The sequence below is a fragment of the Coenobita brevimanus genome, chromosome 109 (genome assembly GCF_032717465.1).
Source record: "Coenobita brevimanus isolate Jiangsu-jjx chromosome 109, ASM3271746v2, whole genome shotgun sequence".
NCBI classification, from domain to species: Eukaryota; Metazoa; Arthropoda; class Malacostraca; order Decapoda; family Coenobitidae; genus Coenobita; species Coenobita brevimanus.
This window is the reverse complement of record NC_137062.1, coordinates 35,598,109-35,619,444: the sequence shown is the minus strand read 5'-3', so window position 1 is coordinate 35,619,444 and position 21,336 is coordinate 35,598,109. Positions and strand designations below refer to the sequence as shown.

Genomic DNA, 21,336 nt, shown 5'->3' with positions numbered 1-21,336 from the left:
ATCATGTAACTACGATATACAGTATGATTTATTCTGTAGATGCTATTCCCAACGTAAACAGTGCTATCAAATCGCCTAGGCTGTTATTACTACATCCTGAAATTCGAAAAAGATAAAAATAAATAAATATATAAATGGCTAGTGATGCCCTCTATCGGCGGGGCGGGGAACTAATCAGTCTGCGGTCAGTGGGCGGCGTGAGGGGGCTGACGTCACGCGCTAGATCAATATATAAATTCGGTCACGCTCTCAACCATGTCAGAGTCGCCGACGAAGAAGGGTAGGATGGCTACGACGTCCCTGGATCAGCTGAAGGAGATGACGGTGGTGGTGGCGGACACGGGAGATTTTGAAGGTGAGTTAAAAATGAGCGTCCACCTGTTGGCATCCCATCTACCTTTTCCTGCCCGGCGTGCTTATCTCCCTCGCATAGCTAGCAATTAACGTTCTTTTGATTGTGTAATTCCTTTTTATGCACTGTCACGGACTATTTTCTGTTTATATTTAACCTGGAGTAATGAATAATGTTAACTAATAAAACTTTTAACTTGTTTCTCCAGCTGACACCCGGTAATCCTGTTTTATGTGCTTCGTGACAGTATTTATATTTGACATTTACGTCTTTTACACCCGGAGTAAAGTTTTGGTGTCCGTAAAAGTATAAATTGCAATAGAAAATGTAGATAATGGTTTTTCCCCAATATGATGTTAAGCATTTTTGTGTTGTAATGTTCCTTATATTTGACATTTTGATATTGGAAAAATGAGTACGATATGAAAGAGTTTTAAAGTGTTGTCATTGCCTGTTTATGTATTTTTAACGAGTAATGTTGGTAATGGTAGTAAATGAGAATAAATACAGTAGACAGCAATAGGAAAACAATAAAAACTACAATAGGAAAGAATTATCGTGGCTGGTTTTTCCCCAGTGATGTTCCTGTGTTGTATTTTATGCTTTGGTTATAGTGTCAGTCTTCCGGCAGTTGTCAGGTCTTTAGATATATTTTAAATCAATCTTTAACCTACAGCAGTTCAAATTCAACTTACAGATTGTTTTATGAATGGAGGACACATATAATCTGGTGTATGGAATTATTTTTGTATTTAATTTGTTTTTTCCTTCCTCTGTTCATCGTATATACAAGAAAAATGGTTATATTTAGCATAGGTGAGATATCCCTGAGTTGTAGTGGTGAGAAATGCTACACACCTTTATTCATATTTAAGAACTTTCCCTAACACCTTTTCCTAATCAGTTTATCTTACTTAGTACCCCTTACTGTTCTATTTTCTTGGGTAAGGAAGCCCCCTAGTGCCTTTTCCTAAGAGATTTATTTTGCTTATTACACTGTACTCTCCAATTCAGTTTCATATACTGTACATCCTTCTGACATCACCATACCTTGCATAAATAACCAGAAAAAGGATATTAACCTCCTACATCCAGAAATAAATGGCTAAGGAAGAGGTGTTAGGGAGCATCTTCACTCAGGAATACAAGCCATACCCTCCATCATCTCTTTCACTGCTGGGTATCCTTTGTAAGTTGAATAATATTGTATGTACATAACTATACTCCATTCACATTAACTTGGCCCAGTTTTTCATTTTTCTGCAGCTTAATTCACATAGCTCAGTGGCAGAAAAAGACAATGCCATGGCTGTACACCATTTCCATAGCACTTATTCATGACTAGTGCCATATTCTAGTGTTACTCCATTGTTTAAATTCAGCATTCAAGATGGAGAGATGGCAGTTTTGGGCCAAGTTAGAGTATAAAAAGTATAGAAAGACCTGTTAAAACTCAGCATTCAAGATGGAGAGGTGGCAGTTTTAGGCCAAGTTGAAGTGAAGAGAGTATAGAATGAACAGCAAAAACTTGGCATTCAAGATGGAGAGATGGCAGTTTTAGGCCAGGTTATAGTGAAAAGAGTATATATAGAATGACCTGTAAAAACTCAGCACTTGGAGCGATGCCAGTTTTGGGCCAAGTTAAAGTGAAATGAGTATAGAGTAAACTGCAGAAAAAGATAATTGTGTTGGAATAGTTAATGTTTTTTCCCATAATCCACTCCTGTCTCGAGACCTTGAATGGTTCCGGGTAAGAGGCCATACTTATAAATTATTTTGAGAGTTGCGTTTAAGATAAGATTATTTATTTATGCTTTATCTAAAATTATCTCTCTCTTTATCTGTCTGTCAGTAGCCTAATTATACAAATGACAAATGCTTAGCAACCAAACTAGAGTGAATGTTAGTTTTAAAAATGATAGAATTTGGTGTTTGTATCTATCAGTGTGTATCTGTCTGTCTATTTGTGTCTATTTGTCTATCTATCTATCTACCGTATATATTTACTGCTAGATTCCATAATCCTGTAAAAAGTGGCCATAAGCAAATCACCTCCATGTCACCCTGTCCCCTGCCATTTACCTCCCTCCAACTCACCCCCCTCTCTCATGTCTCTCCAATCTATCCCTCCTCATCCTTGGTCTCCCCCTTCACCTTGCTCACATACACTCTTCTAGTCAGTCTCTCATTATATTATACTGTTATTAGTAGTGTACAGTACTTATAAGAATTGGTTAGGAGTTTTAATAAATGCTTCTCTCATTCCATTACTGTACATTACTTGATCAATACTGTTCGTGGAAGTGTAGTGCGGAGAGAGAGAGAGAGACCTGCAAGTCTTTTTATTACTATTATTATTGGCCATGTGAAGAGAATGGAGAATGAGAGACTGACTGAAAGAGTGTATGTGAGTGAGATGGAGAGAGAGAGGAGGAGGGGAAAACCAAGGATGAGATGGATGGTTGGAATGGAGAGGTTTATGAGGGATGTGTGACTTGGAGGAAGGGCAGGGAAATGGCAGAGAAGAGGACAACATGGAGGTGATTTGTCTGAGGCCACCCCTTATGGGATTAAAGTGTTTGGCTATAGAAAGACAGAAATTGAGTATTCTATGACACACACACACACACACACACACACACACACACACACACACACACACACACACACACACACACACACACACACACACACACACACAAGGTAACTACATAGCCAACAAGACAGCCCTTATAATGCCGCATTGTAATCTCCCTTTGTTAGTGTAGCAGTCCTAGTGAAAGCATAAGCTGTGGGTCAGAAAGAAATCAATACTCCTCACTGACATTCCTTGCATTCTTCCCTAATGACTGTGTGCTGCGTGTCATTTTTTTCTCTGCCTGTCTTTGTGGAATGTTAATGAGGATATGGAAGTTTGAAGTCTCCCCTCCTTATGTCTTAGGAGTTACAAGGCTGTTTGCTTGAGTGAGTCAGGCACATGGATACTGGATGGTAATCTTAAAATTGCATAGAATTGTTATTATTATTATTATTATTATTATAATTATCATCATCATCATCATCATCATCATCCTCACCCTGCCCTAAGGTGGGAAAGGAGGTCCGGATGATGATGATGGTGGTTATTACTGTTATTGTTATTATTATTGTTATTATTATTATTATTATTATTATTATTATTAACAGTGTTATTTGTAGTAGTAATAGTATAAGTAGTAGTAGTAGTAGCTTATTTTTATTATTACAGCAATGAAGAAGTACAAACCAACCGATGCCACCACCAACCCATCCCTGATCCTGCAGGCTGCCAACATGAGCCAGTACGCACCTCTCATCGACCAGGCTGTGGAGTTTGGCAAGGAGAAAGCAGAGTTAGTATCACCCTATTGTTTCCCTACTTTCCATCACTTATAAAAATACCATATACCTATCTATCTCTATCTGTCTATAACCAGACGCCATATCCTGTAAAGGGTGGCCGTTTGTCTTTTGAGTTAGTTGCTTTACGGGGATGGGCACTAACCCTCCGCCAACCCACCTGTTGACATGTAGGAAACAAGTATGGGTTGGTTATATGGTTACCACCCAGCATTGTAAATGGTTTCCTGATATGAGTGAGAGAGGTGTGTTGTTGTGAGTGAGGGTGGTGTAGTGAGCTGGTGTGATGTTATGAGTGAGGGTGGTGTGATGCTACAAGAGAGGGTGGTGTAGTGAGATGATGTGATGTTAAAGAGTGAGGATGGTGTGATGTTGCAAGAGGGTGGTGTAGTGAGCTGGTGTGATGTTATGAGTGAGGGTGGTGTGATGTTACAAGAAGGGGTGGTGTAGTGAGCTGGTGTGATGTTAAAGAGTGAGGATGGTGTGATGTTGCAAGAGGGTGGTGTAGTGAGCTGGTGTGATGTTATGAGTGAGGGTGGTGTGATGTTACAAGAAGGGGTGGTGTAGTGAGCTGGTGTGATGTTAAAGAGTGAGGATGGCGTGATGTTGCAAGAGGGTGGTGTAGTGAGGTGGTGTGATGTTAAAGAATGAGGGTGGTGTGATGTTGCAAGAGGGTGGTGTAGTGAGGTGGTGTGATGTTATGAGTGAGGGTGGTGTGATGTTGCAAGAGGGTGGTGTAGTGAGGTGGTGTGATGTTAAAGAGTGAGGGTGGTGTGATGTTGCAAGAGGGTGGTGTAGTGAGCTGGTGTGATGTTATGAGTGAGGGTGGTGTGATGCTACAAGAAAGGGTGGTGTAGTGAGGTGGTGTGATGTTAAATAATGAGGATGGTGTAATGTTGCAAGAGGGTGGTGTAGTGAGGTGGTGTGATGTTAAAGAGTGAGGGTGGTGTGATGTTGCAAGAGGGTGGTGTGATGTTATGAGTGAGGGTGGTGTGATGTTGCAAGAGGGTTGTGTAGTGAGGTGGTGTGATGTTAAAGAGTGAGGGTGGTGTGATGTTGCAAGAGGGTTGTGTAGTGAACTGGTGTGATGTTATGAGTGAGGGTGGTGTGATGCTAAAAGAGAGGCTGGTGTAGTGAGGTGGTGTGATGTTATGAGTGAGGGTGGTGTGAGGTTGCAAGAGGGTGGTGTAGTGAACTGGTGTGATGTTATGAGTGAGGGTGGTGTGATGCTAAAATAGAGGGTGGTGTAATGAGGTGGTGTGATGTTAAAGAGTGAGGGTGGTGTGATGTTGCAAGAGGGTGGTGTGATGTTGCTGGGCTGGTGTGATGTAAGAGATAACCACAGCAGTCAGTCTGGTGGAGAGAAAGTTAGCCCAAGGACACTGAACTGAAAATATGTATTGCTGAGGGAAACTATTATTATTATTATTGTTATTATTATTGTTATTATTATTGTTATTATTATTGTTATTATTATTATTATTATTATTATTATTATGATTCTTATTATTATTGTGTGAGAGAGGGGTGTTTGAGCTGAGAGCAGGGCAGTGAAATGGCATTGGACAGGGGAACATGGAGACAGTTTGTTTGTGGCCACCTCTAATGGGATTGAGGCATCTGGCAATTGATGGAGATTTTTATTATTATTATTATTATTATTATTATTATTATTAGACAAATGGATAGATAGATAAATAGACAGGTAGATAGACTGACAGATTATAACTGAAAATATGGCAGTATAGTGAAGGAGTTAGTGAAATTCCACAGTAAATGGTAAACAGCATGATAGCCATTTGTTGGAATTAATAGCATCTTTTGAAAATTTTTTAAGACAAGAACCCACTGCATTTTTCAGATCTGTTAGGTATATTACAAGACTCTACCTTACCCCATATTTGGCTGGGAAAAGGGGAATGATGATGATGGTGATGGTGGTGGTGGTGATAATGACAATGATGGTGACTGATGATGGTGATAGGGAAGATAATGACAGTGATAGCGGTGATGATAATGATGATTGACTGTATATAATTGCTGTGTAGTAAGGTGCATGAGTGAGAGAGAGTAGAGAGTTCTGGTGATGCAAGGGTGGTGTGGGTTTGTCTTGTGTAACTCTGGTTAGGCCATTTGAAGGCTAACCCACAAGACACTCTTTCTCTTGGTTTTTCTTCCCCTCGCTTCCCAATGTCCATATAACCCATACAGGATAGTAATGTTCCCATAACAGCTCTTTCATACCTTTGTGTAGTTGTTAGAAGTGTGTGTGTGTGTGTGTGTGTGTGTGAGAGAGAGAGAGAGAGACAGAGGGAAAGAGCGAGAGAGAGAGAGTCAGAAAACAGCATAATAAACATACCTATAACAGATCTTTCATACCTTTGTGTCTTGTTTGAATGTGTGTGTGTGTGTGTGTGTGTGTGTGTGTGTCCATGTATGTGTCTGTGTGTGTGTGTGTGTGTGTGTGTGTGTGTGTGTGTGTGTGTGTGTGTGTGTGTGTGTCCATGTATGTGTCTGTGCATCTGTGTCTGTGTCTGTGTGTCTGTGTACCCCATGTGTGTGTGTGTGTGTGTGTGTGTGAAGGCCTTAAGTGTGAGTTGAAGCATGAAGTGTGGAGGCCAGACAAGCATTTCTCTGACTCACACCCACAAGGTCATCAGAGCCGGGAAAGTTGAATCAGATTAACCTTACGATTTTTGCTGGCCATGAACACGATTATCTGGACCTGAGAGGATGGAGAGTGAGAGACTGATTAGGAGAGTGTATGTGAGTGAGGTGGAGGGGGGGAGAGGGAAGGGGAGGCCAAGGATGGGAGGGATGGAGTGGAGAGGTATGTGAGAGGAGTGTGAGCTGTGAGCAGGGCAATGAAATGGTGAGGGACAGGGCGACATGGAGACGCTTTGTTTGTGACCACCCCTTACAGGATTAAGGCGTCTGGCAATAGATAGATAGAGAGAAATGAGGACATGTAATTTTCTCGTGGATGCTGTTTCCCTCACACTTTCCTGCTTTCTCTTTCCCTGTTTCTATCTCCTGCCTCATCCCTGAAGAGAAATAGGAATGTGTCTTTGCAGTGTGTGATGTTAGTAGGTCTCTCACTCTCTTACTTTCTCCTTCCTTGTTCCTACATCCTACCTCATCCCATCCCTAGCTTTGGGAAGGAAGTTAGGATGATGATGATGATGATGATAGTTTTGGTGGATGGTGATGATGATGATGATAGTTTTGATGGATGATGATGATGATAGTTTTGATGGATGGTGATGATGATGATGATAGTTTTGGTGGATGGTGATGATGATGATAGTTTTGGTGGATGATGATGATGATAGTTTTGGTGGATGGTGATGATGATGATGATAGTTTTGGTGGATGGTGATGATGATGATGATAGTTTTGGTGGATGGTGATGATGATGATGATAGTTTTGATGGATGATGATGATGATAGTTTTGATGGATGGTGATGATGATGATGATAGTTTTGGTGGATGGTGATGATGATGATAGTTTTGGTGGATGATGATGATGATAGTTTTGGTGGATGGTGATGATGATAGTTTTGATGGATGGTGATGATGATGATGATGATGCATAGAGCTTTTTTAAGTCATACCTTCGTTCTGGATGCTACCTCCCCCCATCCATTAATAGGAAAAAGGTCAGTGTTGTTAATGATGATGGCTTTGGTAATGATGACAGTGATGATGATAATTTTTTTTTATTTATTTATTTATTTTTTCTCACTAACCAGGGACACCTTAGACCAAGTCAGGGAGGCCATGGACCGCCTGTTTGTGCTGTTTGGGTGTGAGATCCTGAAGATTGTGCCGGGCCGAGTCAGCATCGAGGTGGACGCCCGACTCAGCTTCGACAAGGACACCAGTGTGGCCAAGGCTCGGAAATTTGTGTCCATGTTTGCCGCTGAGGGGTACGACAAGGAGCGCATCCTCATCAAGCTGGCATCCACGTGGGAGGGAATACAGGCCGCCAAGTAAGTGTGATGCAGTAAGATTTGTAGAGTTACTGAAATAGCCGGTATGATGGATGGTTGTAGTGTTCCTTCAGCCATTTGTGTAAAGAATATGAAGGCTCCAACATGCTTACTTACTGCATGTTATCCTTGGTCACCTGATGGCGGCTCTCCACACAGCTTGATCTCTGGCAGCCTCCCTCTTCAGTCCCTTATCCCTGAGGTCACACTCTATGACCTTGTCCCAGGTCTTTTTCAGTCTGCCCCTCACAGCAGTCTAATATGGTGCTAGTCACAAAGAAGTGCTGTGGAAAGGATGTAGAGTCTTTTTATACCAGTGAGGTGCATGAAATAAACTGCAAAAGGAATAGACTCAGGGCCAAGTTAGAGAAAACAGATAGTAGTGAAAGATAGCACTGTGAAATCTGATTAAATGATGGAGAAAAAAGATCTACAGTATCTGTCTATTGCCAGACGCCTTAATCCTGTAAGGGGTGGCCATAAACAAATCGCCTCCATGTCGCCCTGTCCCCCGCCATTTCACTGCCCTGCTCCCAGCTCACACACCCCTCTCTCATATACCATACCTCTCCACTTCATCCCTCCGTCTCATCCTTGGCCTCCTTGGCAATGAAAGTTAGCACAGTGAATTCTAATTAAACACTACATTAGCTGATTGAGACTACTTTCTAATGACACTTTATTTTTGTTAAATTACAGGGAGTTGGAGGAGGAACATGGCATTCACTGCAACCTGACTCTGCTGTTTGGATTTGCCCAGGCCGTTGCATGTGCCGAGGCGGGAGTCACACTGATCTCTCCGTTTGTTGGCCGCATCCTTGACTGGTGAGCTGCGTTACTGAGATGGTACATACAGAAGTATTTAACACCTTTACAGTCTTATTGGTAGATTTTGGCAGCTATCATTCTTTCACTTGATGTAGTGCTGCCTACTTCTTCCATAGGTGACTTGTATCCCAGGAAACGATTTACAATACTAGGTGGAAATCATAACGCCAGATTACGGGGTGATGTGGAGCGTACTGTTGTGTCTGTTAATGTGGGGGAGAGATGCAAATGTGGTGCCATCCAGAAATCAAACCCCCACACTCTTCCCCATGAACAGATACTGCCCACTTAAAGGGAATAACAGTTCACTGCATGGGATGGCCCTGCAGGGATGATTGTTTGCCTTCAGTTCATGGGTGTACTTGGATAGACAGATCTGGATTCTACTGCTGGTACTACTACAGTGATGTCTTAATTTATTACTTGTATCTTAAGGCATTTCTGTTTAGTGTAGGAAAGACATTGAAGAAGCTAATGAAGACCACAGGTAATCCCTCCAGGTCAGATATCTTTCCTAAGCAGAATAAAGTTATCTGTAGAAAGCCAGAATACAGTAGAATAAACAACATCCTTAAGTGGAATTAGATTAACAACACAATATTGTCAAAGTAACCGTATCATTGAGGGATGACTGTATACAGTATGTAAGTGTTTGTCCCAGATTAGCATTATTAGAGGTGTATTATTATTATTATTATTATTATTATTATTACTGGTATTATTATTTATAGACTGAGGATGAGGTAGAGGGATGGAGTTGAGAGGTATATGAGGGAGGGGGCAATGAGTTGGGGGAGGGCAGTCAAATGGTGGGTGACAGAGTGACTGGGAGACGTTTTGTCTGCGGCCACCCTTTGTGGGATTAGGGCATCGGGCTATAGATAGACAGAAGATTATTATTTATTTATTTATTTATCCCAGGTATGTAGCCAACACAAATCAGAAGACGTTTGAGCCCCACGAGGACCCTGGTGTCAAGAGTGTTACCCGCATCTACAACTATTACAAAAAGTTTGGCTACAAAACCGTTGTCATGGGAGCCTCCTTCAGAAATTCTGGTAAGTTTTTTCAAGCTTTCTAGAGCAAATATTTAAGATTTTTGGCGATATGGGATGTTTGGCTTTCTTTTTTCTCTTCACTTTTACCTAATGAACTTTTCCTTTTTGTCTTTGTTTTCTTTTTATGATTAACTTTCTTTTCTCTTGCCCCTTGGATGTGTTTTTGTCTTTCTCTTCTCTTTATAATTAACTTTCTTTTGTCTCGCTGCTTTTTTGTGTACTGGTGTAATCTTTCCTCATAAAAAGTTAATTGCATTACAGGTGAGATCCGTGAGCTGGCTGGGTGCGACCTGCTCACCATTGGGCCAAAGTTCCTGGAGGAGCTGCAGAATTCAACGGAACCAGTCACTCAGCAGCTTTCAGAGGCCAGTGGTATGTACTGTCTCCCTCTGTCCGTATTTTGTCACCCTCTGTCTGTATTCCGTCACCCTCTGTCTGTATTCCGTCACGCTCTGTCTGTATTCCGTCACCCTCTGTCTGTATTCCGTCACCCTCTGTCTGTATTCCGTCACGCTCTGTCTGTATTCCGTCACCCTCTGTCTGTATTCCGTCACCCTCTGTCTGTATTCCGTCACCCTCTGTCTGTATGCCATCACCCTCTGTCTGTATTCTGTCACCCTCTGTCTGTATTCTGTCACCCTCTGTCTGTATGCCATCACCCTCTGTCTGTATTCTGTCTCCCTCTGTCTGTATTCTGTCACCCTCTGTCTGTATTCTGTTGCCCTCTGTTTGTATTCTGTCACCCTCTGTGTGTATTTCCTACTGCCTATGACCTCCAGTCTTCCAAATGCAGTGAGTCCAGGCATCTCAAAATGAATGGATCTTGAATTTGGCTTACTGTTATCTTGTTTTTGTTTTTTCTTGGAGGGAGCAATCTTGCAGGCTTCTGGCCTTGGGTTCCTTATTTCTTGGATTAAAAAAAAAAAAAGTTTGTGTAGTTGATGCCCATTTCGTAAAGTCAAGAGAAATTCTAGTACTTCCCACCTAAAGGATGGAGTGAGGACCATTGTATCGTGTAAGTGTGGCTCATTCTGTTTGGTATATTTTGGTTAATATCTCATTATGTCAACTTTTTCCTCGCACTCTGGAGTCTACCTCACCCAACCGTAGGGTGGGAAAGGAGGTCTGGATGATGATGATGATGATGATGATGGCAGTGATTGATGATAATTACAACAATGGTGATGATGATTGATGATAATGACAACAGTGCTTAATGATGATGATGATAATGATGATGTGTTTTCTCCTCGTAACAGCCAAGAAACACGACTTGGAGAAGGTGGAGATGACGGAGAGCAAGTTCCGATGGGAGCTGAACGAGGACCAGATGGCCACTGAGAAACTGTCCGAAGGTATCCGCAAGTTCGCCCAGGATGCCGTCAAGCTGGAGAAGTTGCTGCTGGACCGCCTCAAGTAAACACAAGCCGTACCTGGTCTGGTGATGGTGGCGGTGTTTGTAAATCGATGCACATTAGCAGGGGGGGGAAGGGAACCTTGTTTGGTGGTGATGATGGTGTTCGAAGATTGGTGATGATGGCGTGTATGTAATTGGTGCACACAAAGGAGAGGGGACCTTGTTTTGTGGTGATGATGGTGTTTGTAGATTGGTGATGATGTGATGTTTGTAAATCAGTGCACACAGGGAGGGGGTATGTGGTTTGGTGATGATGATGATGATGGTGTTTGTAGATTGATGATGATGATGATGTGGTGTTTGTAGAAATGATGTGGTGTTTGTAGATTGGTGATGAAATGGTGTTTGTAGATTACTGATGATGATGTGGTGTTTGTAGATTGGTGATGATGATGTGTTTGTAATCAGTGCACACAAGGAGGGGTACCTGGTGTTTGTAAATTGGTGCACTGTAGGGGGGCATGTGGCAACCATCGTTAACTTCACTGCAGCAGCCATTACAAAGCACTGTATTGTAGCTGTGCACTGGCAGAGGCTTGGTCATCATCTGTAGTCTTTATCCTTTTACATTGACAGTCCAGGGATGTAATACTGGGGTTTATTCTTTTGATTTCCATGTGATTTTATTCAGAGGCATGTCCCCCTGTTCAAGAAAGGGGTCATGAAGGCTGCATTTCAAATTTTAAGTCCCTCCAATAAGCTGAAAAACACACACGCAACAAGAACAGGCACAGAAACTCACTGGTCTTAAGTGTTACTATATATCTAGTGTTCAAAAAAGATATCATTCATCATCATTATCATCATCCAGGCCTCCTTTCCCATGTTAGGGCGGGGTGAGGAGTAGCAATGTCCAGACAGGCTAAGAGTGCCCAGTTTAAGGGGCCATGCTTCCATTCACTCATCATTCAAGTCTATGGAATCTTGGCTCCAACAAAACAACTTTGAAAAATGACTTTGAAAATTGCCGTCAGATGCATAAAGCATTTCCTAAAAATTCAAAACAGTAAATGGTGCCTTTTGATTTTCTTGTTTAATAGTGGTGCATTGTTTCTCAGGGCATTTCATAACACTACTCCGAGCCATTGACGCACCGACGCATGATTTGTTGGCCAACCGATTCCAGGCCGATGACGCGTTGATGCCTCACTTGTAGGAGCAATTTTTCGTGGCTCAAGTACGTGGCATAACAATTTGGTGGACACAGAAGCTTCATTTGGTGGACACAGAACTTCATCGTGTTGGAAACTCACCCTCGGTTTGGGAATGGGGTAGGAAGGTTAATGCAAGTTTGGCCTGGGAGAGTGTTAAGACAAAATTCCATCTGTTCCTTGACCTAATATTTTCTTGATATTAAATAGCCTGTTGAATTATTATTATTATTATTATTCAAACCTGTTATGATTGGTGTCTGTGCTCTAATTCTAAAGTAATTCCATGATCTAATTCTAAACATTCTAAATATTGTACCAGAATGAAACACAGCATTCCATAATTTTCCTTTCTCACTCTGTGCATTCCAGTATGGTCCAGATTTTGAATACTAAGAATATTTTTTTAGATGTTAACAATGATAGTGGTTTGTAGTGTAGCAGGACAAAGTATGGTGAAAGATGGTGTATGCGAAAGCTGTCAAAGTATATAGTTGTAATAAGCAAAATAAATCACTTAGAAAAAGGTGTTAGGGAGCTTTGTACTCATATGGTGAAAAATGGTGTACATGGAAACTATCAAATTATTTTAGGTGTAATAAGGAAAATAAATCACTAGGAAAAGGTGTTAGGAAGCTTCAAATTCTTGTCGGTTAAAGAAGCTCCTAACGCCTCCTCCTGAGTGACTTAGTGATAATTTCTGAAGTTCCTTCCTAGAGAATGTATTTTTTTTTTTTTTTTCTCATATAGTGAGATTTATAATTGTTGCATTTAGGTCTCTGTATCTGTTATATCTATTAGATGTCTATCATTATGGTGTTTTGTATTAATAGACTTTTTTTGGTATGGTGTTTTTGGCCAGGCTGATTTATTCCCCCCCCCCTTCCAAATTTCAGTCTACAGCAGTTTAGGTCTGACTGTTATAGATTTTTTTTAATGAACAGAAGACGCTTGTAATCTGTTCTATGGATTACAGTAAACTCTCGATTATCCGTTGTAATTCAGCCAAGCCCTGTGCCGCATGAAGCAGAACTCTGATGTTGCATAGTACCCCCCATTGGCTCAACATTTGGTGTGAAGCTGGATGTTGTGTTATTATCCGTCTCGACCTTCCATCCTAAATGCTCTCCCATGAGGGAAAAATGAAAACTAAGTATAAAATACAATAAAATAATGATACAGTAGAGTAATACAATAATGCAGTGCTGGTTGGCTACTGATTACGAGCCAGTAGATGTGGCTGAACGCCGGATATTTCATAGAACCACCAGTTGCAACCCGATTCGGCATTGGATATTACATGATTTGCTAGATGTTGTTTTAATAGAGCCGAGCTAGCAGTGCCGGATATTGCAATGACAGATAATTGAGAGTTTATTTTTTCATTCACTCATCATCTTATCCAGTGCTGCCATGAGGAGTGTAGGAGCCCAAGGCTAGGCAAGTTGGTCCTTGCATTTAAGATGAGAGTGACCAGCCACACTCATCCCTGAGTAGCATTACATGAGCAATAAACCACAGCCATCCTTTGGAGAGATTATTATTATTATTATTATTATTATTCCTTCGTCTGTTCATCATCTTTTTATAAAAAGGAAAATCTATGAGTGAACCAAGCTGAATTTTAGTTCTTTGTAATACAGTTCTCTATGAATGAAGTGTCTACCATGCTGTATGCACTGCAGTATATTCCTGATGTGTATCCTTGTTGTGAGATTCATTTCTTCTGTAAACTTAATGTGGAAATTACTGATTGGGGATGGGGGAATTGTTTTTCTTGTGTCTGTGTCAGCATCATCTGAAAATAAAAACTGATCAATTAATTTCAGCTACAGCATATTGTGTGTATCACTTATAAACGCTCCAGTGTGCTTGCATGTGTCAGCCTTGGTCACCTTACAGCATCATTCCATGCTTCTTGATCTCTAGTAACCTCTCTGTTCAGTCCCTTAACCCTGAGGTCACACCCTGTGATTACGTCCCAGGTCTTTTTTGGTCTGCCCCTCACAGCTCTACCCCTGATGTTCACAGAACTCACTTTCTACATCCATTTGTCATCATCCTTGTCACATGCCCGAACCATCCCCATCTACCCCTCTTCATCACAACACCAATACTCTCCCATCCCATCCTTCCTCCATCCTCCATTGTATATTCCCAGTAAGAAGTGACTAGTATTTTCTCTTAAACATGTACAGATAGTAGTAATGTATTTTTGAAAACTTATGATGTTCAGCCAGATGCCTTTTTGTCAGATGTAGTCATGTCTTTATTTGTATCATTATTTTGGTATTATATCTCAGTTCTTAAGTACATTTTATTAGTAGTGCAGATTTTTTTGGTTAATATGTAGGTGTTATATTTCAGATACTTATTTTTTTTTGGTGGCAGTGCAGTGTTTTTTTGGTTAATATTTTGGTATTATATTTCAAGTCAAGTATGTTTTATTGGTAGGAGTTCTGTATTTTGAAATTATTTTAAAATGGTGATGATTATGATGATGAAAATGATGCCAAATTACTGCCATTCATACTGCGGTAGAAACTTGTATAAATCTGCTACAGGTCTTTCCCAAACCTGTTTTGTTTACGAAGGCTCCAACATGTTTACATTGGTCGGTCTTGGTCACCTGATGGCAGTTCTCCATACTGCTTGATCTGTAGCAGCCTCCCTATTCAGTCCCTTATCCCTGAGGTCACACACTATCTCATCCCAGGTCTTTTTTAGTCTGCCTCTTGCAACCCTACCCCCTTTCCACACCCAATCATCATTTTGTATGTAAGGTGCATGGAAGCAAAGCCAGTTGGGTGTACAATGTGGTAAACTGCAGTGTAATCACTTGCTCATGTGGTTCGCCAGGGATCCGCACATTTCCTGTCTGGGTTTGTTTAGTGCATGACTTCTCTGGGGCAAGGAGTAATGTGTAATCAGTGTAGTGTTAAGTTGGTTGGTAAAACTGGGTAGAGATGGGTAGGCTAAAATAGGACTTTCATGTGGAATAGAGTGCAGGATGGTTTTATCACATGGGATAAATTTGCAGTACTTCCTCCTTTAGTGCCATATTTTAGGGCACGTTGAGAATTTAAAGTACAGTACCTAACCCAGTCTGATTATTCAATTTAGTTATATATGATCAGGTAATTAAATATAGAGATACTGCAACCTTGGTGGTAACCATTTAAGAGCTGGTCATTTCCCTAGTTTTATTTTTTTTCCTGGCTACCAACAGACAATTATTATAAAATCTGAGACATTTTGAGGTGGAAGGGTTAGATATTGCCTTCACTTAATATTCCATTTATCTATAATCTGATGCCATAATCCTGTATAAGAGGTGGCCCATTTGTCTCTTGAGTTAGTTGTTTTATGGGGAGGGGCACTAACCCTTCACCAACCCACTTGTTGACACTACAAATAATCTCCCTTAAAAACTGAAAATAATCCAATGACAAAAATTTAAAAAAGAAATCAGTGTACACAACTGAAAAAAAGAAAAAATAGTGACATTTTCTGACCAGCCATATTTGTGTTTCAGGGTTGCTGCTGGCTGGTCACTCGTCTGCTGTTACAAAGGGTGAAAGGGAAACTCATTCATTGTACATATATTTATTTATATTACGAAATCCATATACAGTACTATTTACACCCAACAACCATTTTCTACTTCCACAATTTTTATTTTAATCAGATAGTTTTGTCATTAACATATCCATTTCTTTCTGTGATGAGTTAGTAGCCACAGGTATCAAGATTGAGCTGTGCCTTAAACTTTGTCAATTTCCATCAATCTGTCTATAGCCAAACGCCTTCATCCCATAAGGGGTGGCCACAAACAAATTGCATTCATGTCACTGGCCCCTGTCACCTTCACAAAGTATAATGGTAAACTGCCAAAATAACTTAGAAAATTACCAACATTTTGGGACAGAAAATTAATAACATTTGCAGATAAAAGTTTGCCTATTATTCCCCCAAGTTTACATCACTCGTATGTTTGTTATTTTGTCCCTAAGGTATCACAGAGCTGGGTAATATAACAAGCATCTCTCAGCTTAGGGGGAACAGCCAGTAGGAGGGCAGTGAGAAGAAATTATGGGATACTGGCTAACTTTGTCTCAACTATACTAATGAACCCAATTAGCTTATTACAGGGTGGTAATTAGTCACTTTTAAGTAGGGCAAGGTAATTATGCAGTGATATACTTTGAAGGTGTACGAGAAAAAATTTAACAACCACCAATCCCACTTCCAAAGGTACAATTCCGGTTATATCTCATTAGGACAGATAAATTAGGCAGTGATGTATTTTGAAGGTGTACGAGGAGAAATTTAACGTGCCACCAAACCCACTTCCAAAGATACAATTCCAGTTATATCTCATTAGGACAGATAAATCAGGCAGCGATGTATTTTGGAGGAATGGGGGGCTCAAACTCTCCCAGCTCCTCGTCGTAGTAGCTGCCAGAGCGCCATGGCTTCAGTTCCCAGTCCATTCTGTCCTCCATCTTTGTCAGTGTCACACCCAAGTCCTCCAGGGTGGGCAGACCGGTTGTTGTATCCGACACTGCCTCCTGTTGAGCAAGAGGAGTGGTGTCATAAAAAAATAAAAATAATGATAAATGGCTGTGTAGTGGAGGACTAAGAGAAATGCCATGAAAAAGAAAATGGGGGCAAACAAACTGGCTGTTTTAGACGGGCTTACTTAAAATTCAATCCATCCATCCATCCATCATCCAATCAATCTGTAATAATTTGTACTCTTCACTGCTAATAAACACACCATGCATCTCTCTCACCCTTTCCACTATCACCGTCACCACCTAATATTATGATCACCATCATCACACATCTCACCCTCTCCACTTTGTCCCTGGTGAGTGTGTTGACAGGCCATGATGGGCAGAATTCAGTGAGCTGCGCCTTAAGCCGGAAGAACGGATCCCACTTCATATCATAGCTCATGTAGCCGTCCTTGCGCATGATGCGATGGAACCAGTCAACCAATTCACGCAGCTCATAACGACGTGGCCTGGGGAGAGAGGAAGAGAGATGGAGAGAAAGGGGGTGGGTGAGGGAGAGAAGAGACAGACAGAGAGAGATAAAGTTATAACATACTTACTCCTGACAAACATCTCCAACTCCTTTCAGTTCAGTTGATGGCCATGTGTAATCAGATTGGAGAGATGACTGATGGGCAACCAATGAGACTCATTTCTCCCTCCTAACCAAGTCTTAGATTTCTTGTAAACAACTTAGCACTCAAGTGGCTAACTTTTCTTAAAAACATGCTGAAGTTGCCGTTCTGCTGCAGTCCATCAACATCCTTTTGTGGTACTGTACTGTATAGGAAGGGACGTAAGGGATGCTTGTCACTCACCCAACAGCTTCGTATATTTTGCCAGCAGCTTGTGGTTCCTTGATGGCATTGATGATGCCCTGGGCCAGGTCACTGACAAACACTGGCTGCTTCCAGACGTCGTTCCCACCCTTAGGCAGTGGAACCCATCGGAACTGGTGACGCCACAGTCCTGCATAGTACCTAGAGAGGGCATGGGGTAACAGGAATATTAACAATAAATAGATAATTGTCTGCGATGTATGTACATTATACTTATACTGTGGACAATTTACTGTATAGCATAAATGGTCATAAACCCTATTTAGAAACTAAAATTGGAGTCATAAGTTGGGTCATAGTGTGTGACTTCAGGGACATGGAACTGACTAGGGAGGCTGCCAGAGATCAAGCAGCATAGAGTGTCGCCGTTAGGTGACCATGGTAAATGCATTTAAGCACGATGGACCCTTTATAAACGATAAAAAGCTGGAAAGGGAAACTCTAGCCCCTAAATTCAAAGCGTTAATCTCACCTAAGGAATCGATCCTCTTGTCCAAACACATCACTGGGTCGGAAAATGGTGGCCTCAGGGAAAGCCTCACGTACTGCCTGCTCCCCCTCCCCTTTTGTCCTCAGGAACTTGGATCCACCCTTCAGTATGTAGCCCTGTAATCATCATCATCATCATCATTGTTACTACTACCACCACTATCATCATTATTATTACTACCACCATTATCATTATTACTACTCCCACCATCATCATCATAACCCTATCTCCCATCTTTGACAAGTATCCCTGCATCATCATCATACCTCTATTTCCCACTTTTCACTATCATCATCATAACTCCAACTTATAAATTATCATTAACTCTGTTCTTAGGTTTGCGACTGAAGAGTTGAGAAGAAGGATGGGGCAGGAGTGTACTGGTGTTGTGATGACGAGGGGTAGATTGAAATGGTTTGGGCATGTGGAGAGAATGGAGGATGACAACTGGGTGCAGAAGGCGAGATGTGTGAATGTCAGGGGTAGGGCTGTGAGAGGCAGACTGGAAAAAACCTGGGATGAAGTCATAGTATTTGACCTCAGGGATATGGGACTGCAAAGGCAGGCTGCCAGAGATGAAGTAGTGTGGAGAGTTACAATTAGGTGACCAAGGCTGACACGTGCTACTTATATTTTACCAAAGCACTCTCACACCAGAAGTATATAGCCGACAATGACCTCATGTTCCCTGTCTGAGTTAAGGGCAGACACGTGGATGAATTTCTTCACTCCCATCTCCTTGCTTATTCTTGCCAGACGATATGCACCTTCCACATTAACCTGCAAGAAAGAGTAAGGCTTGTAAATGATGTATTGTAGTATGTAAAAAAAAGTGTCTGTACTTTTCTTTTACATTTTCAACCAGTGGATGAAATGTTTGAAGTAATATCCAGTGAGAGAAGAGGGGAGGAGAGGAGATGGAAATGAAGAGAAGACAGGAGAGGAGGGGAGAGAGGAGTAGACAGAGGAAAAAGCTGAGAGAGAGAGAGAAGATGGGAGAGAAGAAGATAAAGGAGATGTGAGAGGAGACGGAAGCGAAGGGAATGGAAGAACAAAAACAACAAGAAACGAGAACACAGAGCGAGCACCAAACCCGCACCTGTTCAAAAGTAAAGTTGCGAGTCTCAAAGTCCCGTCCAATCAGGTTAATGACAATGTTGGAGTGCTTGACAGCCTTGCGTATGGCCTCCTCGTCACACAGGTGGTAGGGTTGGAACAGCACCTGGCCTAAGTCACCCACCAGCTTGAGTCGCAGAACATCGTAGTGGTCACCGCGATAAGGGATGATGATCTGAAAGAAAATTATAAGGCTTGAGTTTATAGTTGTACAGATAGGATATATGAGAAGGGGGTGTAAACTGGGGAGAGGGCAGGGAAATGGCAGGGGACAGGGTGACATGGAGGTGATTTGTTTATGGCCACCCCTTATGGAATTAAGGTGTCTGGCTATAAAAGGGTAGGATATACTGTTTATACAACATGCTACCAGCATTATTATTATTATTATTATTATTATTTTTTTTACCAGGATGCATTCTTGAAAACTGACCATATAATCAATTTAGCATAGTGACAGTACAAGGGAAAAAGATCTTAAGCCGAGAAATCAGGCATTATGGCGATCGTATAAAAAAAATCTCATTCATTGTATACTGGATGATCATATATCAATAATGCGCTGTAGTCTATTTATTTATTGCGGTAGTGAGTTTACACATCAGAATATGACAACAACAACAACAATACGCCAATGACCTACCTGCGAGCCCACTTTTCCGAGACGGTTACAAACATAGCGTCCAACGAAACCTGAGGCGCCAAACACAGTGGCCACGTCCCCAGAGAAGGATGATCGGCCACCACGCCCCCGCTTGAGGGTGCCCAGGTTGGGGTTGGTCAGCGAATGCACATCCGAGCTGTGACGCACTTGCACACCACCACAAGCCACCACACCCACCCTCGCACCAAGACCTGCGTGAGTTATAGATAATTTGTTCTGGGTTTTTCCATATTTTTTTTTTACTCTTGTTGGGTATGAGACTCCCTAGCACCTCTTCCTTAGTGATTTATTTTCCAAACTACCCATTAATATCCACCTTTTTGCTCATACCTTCTTCATACTGACAGATTGCATGAATAACACAGACTATAGTAATGGAGCAGAATCAGAAATAAATCAGTAAGAGATGTTAATAAGTTTCCTAATGGCACCAAAATACCATCCTTCATCTTTATTATCCAAACTTCATTGACCAAATTTAACCTAACCAATCCAAACCTAACTAATCTTACCTAAATTAACTAAACTACCCTAACCAATGTGTGTCTCTGAAACTGCAAAAACATTAGGTTAAATAGCTCACCAGGGTACCAATAACTGTACTATATTTGGAGTGAAATCTGTGTAATAATGGCTCATCCTTGTTTCAGTCCATGTTTATAAATCACTAAGTAATATGTACGTCTGCAATAGTTATCAATAATAATAATATAGTAAATTTCAAGTGCAATGTTGCCTGCAAATATGAGTCGAGAACAATCATCCATAAATTATAGAACTCAGAACACAATCCCTCTGTGACAGTGTTGCAACATTTCGACCTAAGGTGTGCTTCCCTTGCTGAGACAAACAATTAGGAATATAAGACTGTAATTTATTAAGGTTTGTAAACCGGGTTTGTTTGGCTTAATCAGCTGATACAGTTCTGGCAGTTGTCAAGTGAAAAGGACCTCCATATTTCTTGTACCTATACATGCCATGTCCGCATACCTATGTTCACAGCAAAGGCCTCTTAGAAGTAACTAACTAAACATATTATATATTTACCCAAGAGAATTATATTCTTCTGTAAAGCCATGGTGGAGGACTTCACCCTGGCGGCCACTTGTGAAGTTATTCTTATATACATATGCTCTAGATTGTAAATAAATAATCAGTAGCCGGAATATCTTTAAGACTGTCAGTGGAATAAATTACTTGATGTAATAAACAACCAAAATGTGTGAATCTTTAATTTTTACACTAGAGATTTCCGAAAGTTGGTTTACAAGGTTCTTAGACTCTCTGTTAGTTAGAACAATGAAATAAAACCTTATTTACCGTCGATCTTTTTATATATATGTGTATATAGAGCGTTTGTAAATCTCGAGTCATATTGATAGCTATATATAAGCATGTGTTTAATGTTTCGCCACTGTTAAGGCTTCTGTAACTACACTTTTTCCTTATCTAATTAACCAACTGCTTACTTCCAATGAATTCCCTCATATG

General features: G+C 41.1%; 2 protein-coding genes across 2 annotated transcripts; one reads left to right on the top strand and one right to left on the bottom strand.

Moving 5' to 3' along the window:
- Nucleotides 1-197: 197 nt before the first annotated feature.
- On the top strand, nt 198-16,615 carry Taldo (transaldolase). Its single transcript, XM_080285930.1, has 8 exons — nt 198-355; nt 3,600-3,723; nt 7,484-7,723; nt 8,423-8,548; nt 9,473-9,609; nt 9,871-9,981; nt 10,869-11,025; nt 15,713-16,615. The coding sequence occupies exons 1-8, from the start codon at nt 256-258 to the stop codon at nt 15,753-15,755; spliced, it is 1,038 nt and encodes a 345-aa protein (XP_080142056.1). The 5' UTR covers nt 198-255; the 3' UTR covers nt 15,756-16,615.
- ND-39 (NADH:ubiquinone oxidoreductase subunit 39) lies at nt 16,572-20,973 on the bottom strand. Its single transcript, XM_080285929.1, has 8 exons — nt 20,893-20,973; nt 19,825-20,036; nt 19,165-19,356; nt 18,744-18,845; nt 18,048-18,181; nt 17,555-17,716; nt 17,032-17,206; nt 16,572-16,748 (listed from the first exon to the last, which is right to left on the bottom strand). The coding sequence occupies exons 1-8, from the start codon at nt 20,921-20,923 to the stop codon at nt 16,572-16,574; spliced, it is 1,185 nt and encodes a 394-aa protein (XP_080142055.1). The 5' UTR covers nt 20,924-20,973.
- Nucleotides 20,974-21,336: the final 363 nt, after the last annotated feature.